Source organism: Populus nigra, chromosome 18 (assembly GCF_951802175.1).
Source record: "Populus nigra chromosome 18, ddPopNigr1.1, whole genome shotgun sequence".
Classification (NCBI taxonomy): Eukaryota; Viridiplantae; Streptophyta; class Magnoliopsida; order Malpighiales; family Salicaceae; genus Populus; species Populus nigra.
Window position 1 is genome coordinate 7,792,911 of NC_084869.1, and position 9,639 is coordinate 7,802,549.

The following is a 9,639-nucleotide window of genomic DNA, read 5'->3' on the forward strand; positions in this document are numbered from 1 at the left end:
GTTTACTACCACCAAGGATTTATTTTTAAGGTGGACTAAGGATCGAAATCAATACCTTATAATGAGATTGGAAGGATCGAGATTGATTTTTTTTTTATCTAATACGTAATATTTTGGTCTTAGTGTGAAATATGATGTATGTTGATGTTTTTTTAAATTGTTATATTTTATGCGGACATTGTTTTTTATTTATTTTGTTATGTGATAATTGTTTTTTTATTTATTTTGTTGTGTGATGATGGTGTTTTTTTTTTGTTATGTTGATGTTTGTTTTGAATTGTGATGTTGTGTGTGGATGTTGTTGATTTGTTCTGTTGATGTTGTTTCTTATTTGTGATGTCATATATTGATTTTTTATTTATTTGTTATGTTGCAAGAATTGCATGGTTTTGTCACGTATTAATGATTTTATTGTTAATCAATCCTACCTATGAAAAATGTACCATCATCGGGAAGTGTCATAGGGTGTGATTAGTAGAAAATAAAATCACTTAATACATTATATTATTTTGTTTAAATTATTTCCAAGATTGTTTTCCTCGTAAATTTATCAGGTATTAATAATTATATTGCTCAAATGTATTGTCACTTAAGTAGTGTTATAAATTGTGATTAATAAATAATAAAATCACTTAATATGTTAAATTATTATATTTAAAATATTTTCAAAATTATTTTTTCTAGCGATTTTTTCATGTATTAATAATTTTATTTTTCACCAATCCTATCTATGATAAATGTACTATCTATAGGCAGTGTCATAGAAGTAATAACATGCGAAGGTGTTTTCAACAAATAAGGCAAGAAAATGGAAAGACATTAAAACATACAAATTTCAATATATGTAAGTGAATGGTAAAATAAATCAAACAAAAAAGAGTAGTTGTTAAAAGAAAAACATTATATTACATGTACGTGGAATAGGCAACAATGAGTGAAGTCCTAATATGAAATGGCAAAGCTATTATTGAGATCAATCTTATCTATATTAACAGAGAGAGAAATGAAAAGGAAGATAATTAGGAAAGAAAGGATGCAAAAATCATGAGAATATATCTAATTTCTTAAATAAAGGAAAATCTAAAAAAGTCAAAATAAAGAGTAATAAAAATGGGATTTATAAAATAAATTTAAAAAATATAGGAAAGAAAGCAACATCTAAAGTGACAAATACAACAAAATAGACAAAACAGGCAAATAAAAAGGAATTAAAGTAGCCATATACATGTATGATCTTGGACAATTTTAGCAACTAAAAAGGTAGAGAATCACAAGAAAAAGAAAAACTAAACAACAAGGAAAGGGAAAGCCACAATTAACTTAACATTCTAACGACAAAGAAAAATAATTGGTAGCTAAGGTTGAGAAGGACAAAAATAAAGGATTTCATAAAATAAAAGTGAACAAAAATATTTTTTTTCTTTTATGAAGAGCAAAAGAGTTCGTGATGCAAATCTCATGGCCACATAACTCTCAACAAAGATGATAACTTCCTCAAGAAAGCTGAATAATCAGGTTTGGTTGAACCTTAACCTAGAGTTAACCCGTAACTAAGAAACAAAGGTATTATATAATTATGAATGACATTACAAGGTAAATTATGTCTTAATAAATCGGATTTACTCTGTGTCCCATCAAAGAAAAAAAAGTTTACTCATGCAAAATTAAATTTCATTAATGTCTAAAGGCTGACCAAACTTATAGCAAAAGAAAACATAATATAGTTAAAAGATAATAACCCTAATGGTCCTATATAGAGTTGCAAACTAATTGATCTTAACTAAAACTCAGCTAAGCACAAGCCTAATGCCTTAAACAAGCTTGAACATTGATTTTGGAAACTCAACAACAATAAAAGTCCTAAAACTGAGATATAATTATCCCAAATATTAATTAAAACAATAAATAAATTTTAAGGAATATTTCAATTAATACAAGCTATCAAAATAGCCCCAAAATTATATCTCTTTGCATTGGATCCCTTGTAGCTGAATTTAAGACTTCTAGAAGAAAGAGTGTCTCTTTGTGTCATTCATTAATCATCTTTTCTTTCTTGAAAGATGTTGTCTTGAATGTTGAAGCTTCTTCCCTTTTCCATCTATTATTAAAAATATGAAAGAAAGTGGTTGAAATATTTTCTTTAAATAGTCTCTCATAATCTCCCATATGAATAAGAAAATTCTGTAAAATCAAGAAAAGAACAATAAAAGAATCATAACCCTTCTTGGCACCACATATATTCCATAATAGATATGAGATTCTCGCCAACTATGGATAATAGTTGTTACCATAAATGTCTTCTTATTTGACATAGTTGTTACCATAAATGTAAAATATGACAATATCTACCACACATGTTTCCAAGACAATTAAGGAATCCTTGTATTGACTAGAACCCATAATACATAAGAAAACAATGTTTCTTCAATTTTCACATATTCCTAACAGATTTCAGTCCTAATTTCAAACACGTCGTTTTCTCTAGTCCAGATGAATTAGTAGGCCTACCATATATTGACGAAAAGGTGAGGATGCGTATTTTCCAATCCAATTGGAATATTAGCATAATTCCTGATGTATCTATAGATATAGTCTAGAAAGTAGAAGAAGGTCCAAATAGACAAATTTAATAAGATTCGTCCAGTAAATTCAACCCTCTAGAACAATCCATTACCAAACTCCGATTTACCTAAACTTTTGACCCAATGTATAACAACATGTCTAGAAACTCTTGGACAATTTTCATCTCGATCTAGCTATCTAATTGAAAGTTATACTCAATAACGTAAAACTTGACAGTAGAAAATTTTATGCTAAAATCTGAATCAGGCTTTTTTTGAATCGTATCAATTTGAATGCAAAATAAATTCTCAAGTTTGATTCTTAACCCATTAAAGTGAGGAGAATAAGACAAAAAATGTGTTTAGCTAGAATTTATTTTTGCTTACGACTGCACTTGTTTTCACTTTGAAAAGCTTCATGTCGAATTTTAAATGAATAAAAAAAATATTAGATACTAAATTTCAAAAAAACAATCTAAGTCTTTCCTTTTTAAGGGAAGAGTTTTAAACTTTTGTAATTATAACTACATTATAGTGGTTGATCCTATTCTCTCAACAAAGATCTAAAAATTTTTAAATGAATAGATATTGTCTATTGTAATTGTTTGATTAAGTACCTTGTAAAAAATAATTATCCTCTCAAATATCATATAAGTTTTTAGAAAATGAGTCATCATATTCTTACTTAGAGGCTGAAGCAATATCATAAAGAAAATATGGTAAAACCAACCAATAAACACAATACAAAGACATAGGAAAGAAGAAAACTAATAGAAAAACAATTAAGCAAAGTGAAGCACAATATAATAACAAAGAAGATGGATATTGTAATATAAAATAAGGGTTGATTGGTTAACAAACTCTAATAAAATCAATTAAAAAAAAACAAAAGAGACAAACCTAAACAAGCACCACAGGAAAACAAAAGGCAAGGATAAATTGAGAAACAGAAAACAAAACCAAAACACATATAAATAAGGTAAAAGCATAAATGAAGAAAAAGGAAACAAAACAAAATAGTGTAGCAAAATAGCATTAACCAAAATTAAACAGAGAAGAAAATGAATTGAAAATTTACATATAATAATAATAATAATAATATATGTTAAATTAAGCTACAAAATAAAAGATTCTTAATGATCAAATCTTGTAGTAGTAATTAAAATATTTTCAGTTTATGTAGTAGAAAGTTTTTTATGTCATTATTGTAACAAAAGCTTGAAAGTGTAAGAAAAGAAATCTTAAAAAAAAAAAGGAGTAAATTGAAGGAATTGAAGGAAGAAACATTCCCAAATTCATATAGAAAACATTAAATATAAATTGATTTAAATACTTTTCTATTATTAGTGATTGTGCATTAAACTGGATGGTAGAAGGAAAATTCAAATAGAAAAGGCAATGGATACGCATGATGAGATTAAAATCCAAACGCAAATTTAAATACAAAATAACTATTTAAATAAATTTTTGGTACTCATTGGGAACTCGAACATGAATGTTATAATTTCTATTTATTTAGTACAAAATTAACTTGGTATATATGTATTTTTTGCAAACAAAAAACAAATAAAATGCACATACACAAGTCAAAAGAAAAACCCAAGAAAATAATTAAAAATAAAACAGTTCCATAGAAACAAAAGAGCACTGGGGATTTCACATGATGAGGAACCACCAAAATCAAGCAAGTAGCCAACAATAAAGTAACATCACCATCCCTGCCAAGACTAAGAAGACCAGAAATGTGAGGGAGAAGTTAACGATTTTGTCCATAGGAAAAACACACCCCGTTTATTTTTCTTGGTAATATTGAAATTGTTTTGAGAAAATCTCAATTTATTTGATTTGATTGCAAAAATATTCAAACTTTTATTAAATGAAAACCCGTGAGATTATTTAAGCATTAGTCAAAGGTTCAAAAAAAAAACTATTGATGATAAAGCATCTCTCTATTTTAAAGAATTTTTGTCTTATTATTGTGCTCTATTTTTTAACCATAATATTTTCTTAACATCTTATTATATTCATAATTTTAATTAAAAATAGTATTATAATATATATATTTTAAAAAACATATATTAATAATACACCTCTTACACATTGCCTCGAAAAATATTTTGAAAATGCCACCAAACCCAGCTCAATTCAGCAGATCAACATGGAAACGACTTAACTCGAGACCCTGTCTACTCGAGCTTTGAATCAAACTGAATGGAAGATGACCTGATATGACCGAGTCAACCTAACTAATTAAAATATAACCCGATCAAAACTTAGTTTGACTTAAAAAGAAATTAAACATGATGTCATTCTAGCCTATTTTATATATATACTAAGATAATAATATCTTGAACTAGCTTAAATTCATCTAAATACACCTAATTTGTTAAAAGAAAAGTCAGGTCTATTGACTTAGAAGGCTAAGCTCATATGTCTAATTTTTTATTTTCATAAAATAGGTGGACAATGTGCAATATTTTGTGGCAAACGACTATTGTTTGCTTGTGTAGCCTCTAGCCATCAAAATGGTAGAAATTGGGTTGGGTTTTTTGAATCCAGAAAAACTATTTTTTAACTTATTTTCATCTAATAACTTAATAAACTAATTTCTCAACTCAAAAAACATCTAAATTGGTTTTAAAATATAAAATTAAACTAAAAAATATATTAATTATGATCTAGTTTTTTCAACAAAATAGAAATTTAAAAACACCTCAATGACACTCCTCTAGTAAAAAAGAACACATCGATATCAAATTCAATTTTTTTGGTCAATAGGATCTCACCAACCAATTACTCTCTCTCCTCTTTCATATTTTGTTGACTCTCTCCTTATTTTTTCAAACTTAATCACTAAAATGTGAACAAAATAAAATTTTAGACTAAAATGTAAAAGTTTCAAACAAAAAGATTAAAAAGAAAAACAAAAGAATTATATAGATCAAAATCTTTGAAAAGACGCTAAATGAACAATTTAAAAGAAAAATCCTTGTATATTCACCTCGTTAACAATTTTAGTTTTTTTATTTTCAATTTTCATAAATGATTTTTTTAGCATTATTGGACCGAATATCAGATTTTTTTATATCATGGTAACTACATAACAAAATTAAATAAATTATTAAGTTTAATTTTCAACTAACATTAAAAAAATTAAATTAAAAAGAAATTAATGATCAAAGAAGAAAAAAATTAAAGGAAACATTATTACAATTCAAAGTATTTATCCCCACGTGATGCAATGTTGAAATGCATGTACATAAAAACACCACACCATTAAGGTTTCTTGTAATTTAATTTAGGCATAATTACAAAAAAAAAAGTCTTATAATTTGGTTAATGTTTCGTTTTCAATATAAGATTTGAAAAATTAAAGTTTGCCAGCAGGAAAATTAAATTAGATAAAAAAAAATATTTTTAACTTCATAAATAATAAATGTAAATTTGTATAATTTTCTTATAAATCTTGTTTTTCTCTCCCCAAACATAATTGTTTCTCTCCAATCTCTCTCTATAAAACACGACACACCCACAAACACTAAATATAAAAGTAAGATATTTATTGTTTTAACATTTAATCTCTTCGTGAGGGTGATAGGAGTCAGAAATATCTTGTTGATGTTATTTTATTCAACTTTTTTTTAAATCATGAAAACTCTCAATTTGTAAATATATGGTTAATTTTTATTTTGAAGTTGAAATATGGAATCTAAAATACAATGAAGTTACTAAAATTTTAGATTAAAAAAAATATATGGGAGGTTTTTTATAATTATTCATTTAATTTAATTTAATTTAACTAGAAAAAAATTAAAAACTATTTTGTGTAAATATTTTTGTAAAATAAAGTCCCCCAATGCTTGAATTTTATTACAAATTCGCTGGGAATGGGGGGCAATAGGAGAAAGGAAAAGGCAGAAAGAGAATGAGCTCTTCTTCCTCCTCTTCTTCGCCGCAGCGTTACAGGGGTGGCAATAGTAACGGTGGCGGTGGAGGAGAGGATCAGAGGCCTAGATTCTTTGATAAAATGGTGAAAAAAATGTGCTGGCAAAAGGCAGAAATAGTGCCTGGTCGACACCCAGAGAGATGGCGCAAGGACGCTGCTGGAAACATTGTTTGCAAGCGCTTTTGCAACTGTCATGGTTGTCTCTGTTACGAATACGATCATATCCTTCCCTTTTCTAAAGGTCTTCTTTGCTTCGCTATCTCTCTCTCTTTCTCTAATTAATGTTTAGAAAATATTGAGATTAAAATAGCATGAGAAATTGTTAGGAAGGAACTGGGCGAGCAAGTTAACAACACTAGGTGAAGGGATAGCGACTGACTGATGCAATACTAATATTCCGTTTAGAACATGAATTTAGTTTAAAGTATGTTTGTTACATAATCAGTATCAGTTTACTTGGAAACCGGAACGAGAGAATTGTTTAAAGTTTTTGTGTTGAGCTTGTTGGGTTTTGTTTCTGTAGGTGGTGAATCTACTGCAGATAATTGTCAAATTCTTCAAACAAGGGTCAATAGGTTTAAATCTAACAGACAAGAGTTGGACAAAACTCAATTGAAAGGTTACTCTTGCGAAATCAATTTCACTGGTATGCCTTTTTCTATTTTCTTTTTCATTCTCTGCGATTCTGTCCACTGATTTTTCTTCGTTTGCCTTTTATCTTCCTATTTTGTTGCTATGAAATTCATCATGGAATTTCAAAGAGTTTAGTTGAGACCAATGAAGGAAGGTCTGTTGCTACCCAACTATCATTCAATTTTGTATCTAAACTGAAAGGATTCTGATGATCATTTATAATTTGTGATTTGAGTTGATAGAAACTGTTTTAAGTATATTGCCTACGGCCATCTATTCTTTGAGGGTGGTGGGGTTAACAGTGATTGTGAAGCTGGTTTGGTTTCTAGAGCAGCTTAGTAAATGGAAAGCTAGCCTGTTTTCTTGATTCATTATTAGCAGCTTGATGTAGTGCTGCCTAAACCTTGTTTGTATTTCTGTGAGGTCAAAGGAGATTAGTATTTTCTTGGGATAACCAGCTTTAGCAACTTTATAAATTGTCAATCTACCTAATTTGGCTGGGGATTTCTAACGTAAGTTGGGTTGGGGTCTCTGTAGTTAAGTTGTTTTCTGTATCACCTATCTCATTTGTATAAGTTCCCCACTTTCTAGAAATTGAAGGACCATATTTTAGTCTGAAAATCTATTCAGTCTTAGATGTCCTGGTTTTCTTATTGATACAGAAGAGTCAAGCAAGCACATGAAAACTGGGGACAGGTTTTGGAAAGATGCTCTTCCTTTCATCTGTCCTCTAGGCACACTTTTCCTTCTCTTAGATATGCCAGATCCATGCCATAATTTACCAGATACTAAGTACTAGCCAGCTCATGTTTCACTATGGAGATAATTATTACTTGTTCCTCAATAAAAAAGAACAGGAAAGCAAGCAAAAAGCGCATGGGACATTAATGAGTAGTCTGTCTCCCTTTCAGTTTTGAATTGGAAAATGGCACTCTTAAATCCTACATAAATTTCTTGCTACAGGACATGGCTAGTGATGTTTTATTTTTTAAGTGATTGCAACCTTGTTGGCTGTGATGCCACGTCTCAGTTTGTGAGCACTTCTTTTTCTATTTCTTTTCTAAAGATTTTATCATTTGTCAACCATATTGAATGATCTTAAGTGTTCCGTTCTTCCCCAATCCAGCATTCCATTTGACTTTCAGTGCACATTAGACTTGAACTTTTTCAATGAATGATGTGTTTTCAGGAGTCCTTTTGTGCTGGATATGTATCTGAATAATTTGAAATGCTAGAGGATAGTAAATGGTTTATACTTCAGGATGCTTGTTTAACTTTGACTAAACAAAATATATTCCCTGAAAGTAAGCATCATAGTGGGACATTAATGATGTTGTAGCATTAGGTGCAATAGATATCGAGCTCAAGTTCCTATAGTAGGAGTATGTGTATGTGCTTTGGACCTAACACATCATCCTGTTAGGATGTTTTAAACTTATGGCCGGTTTTCCTAGCTTGTTCAGCATTCAGGTCGCCCTGTTACCCCCACCCAATCTCTCCTCACTTCCCCAGTCTGATTGGATCTTGTGCTAGTGGTCATCATGTTTTGTGCATTGTCTTCATAATGTGCTTTTCTAATGGTCTCTTTTCTTTTTTTATCTTTTTTTTTCAAATGGTTTACTCTTGGATGCAAAATGACACCTTTTTCAACTTGAAGATAAGGAGCTTGACATAATCGAAATGGCTGTTTATGGGGATGTCATCAGGCCTGGAAACCAGTGTCGTTGCAGAACTATTGCTGAAATGCTTGGCCAACTCAAGTCAAAAGACCGTGTGGCTGCTTGCAAATTGCCATTTAGCAACGAATCTTTGTAGCTGCCGAGGGTTAAAATTCCGTTTTGGAACTAAGTTGAACAACTTATTATTTGCATCTGGCCTCATAAAATTTCATCCATGAGGTTTGCACACACCATCTCGATATACGTTTCTTTGATATGCTATCTGCTGACTGAAACTGTATCACCTAGCCGAATGTTTGAATGCAATTGATTGAATTGGACCCTTGTAATTTCTTATGCTACCTTCATCTCCTTCATATGCTTTTTTCCCTGGGAGTGTTTGTTGGTCCAAGATGGGATGAATCATTATCGTGGAAGACTCTTTGCATCTGCATTTTTCAAAAAGACCAGCACATTTACTTCCCTTTATCCCTCTTTTTTTTTTTTTTTGGAATGACTGATTTAATCATGGTTTCATTGGAAGGGCTTAGGGCCAAGGGCTTGATAAATTATTTTGTAGACAGAATCCACCGCCATATTCAATAATCTATACCACGACTAGATGGTGATAAAATCACATCTTTTTTTTTTCTTTTTTCTTTTTGCCTATCTTTTATGTTTGTTGGTTTGATGTATATTTGGGAACGTGGGTAAAAATTCTTTTCCTTTGAAAAAACATGGATTTTTTTATATAATCTTAATATCATAAGAAAAAACCATGAAAAATCATCCAAAATTAATTAAATTAATGTTTTCCCTATCCAATCATGTTTTAGAAAGT

The 9,639-nt window shown here is 29.7% G+C and overlaps 1 protein-coding gene across 1 annotated transcript; it reads left to right on the forward strand.

Annotated features, from left to right (window-relative positions):
* The first annotated feature begins 6,425 nt into the window (after window positions 1–6,425).
* Window positions 6,426–9,160, forward strand: LOC133678258 (uncharacterized). Its single transcript, XM_062100522.1, has 3 exons — window positions 6,426–6,748; window positions 7,031–7,153; window positions 8,798–9,160. Exons 1-3 carry the CDS (start codon window positions 6,487–6,489, stop codon window positions 8,953–8,955), a joined length of 543 nt encoding a protein of 180 aa, XP_061956506.1. The 5' UTR covers window positions 6,426–6,486; the 3' UTR covers window positions 8,956–9,160.
* Window positions 9,161–9,639: the final 479 nt, after the last annotated feature.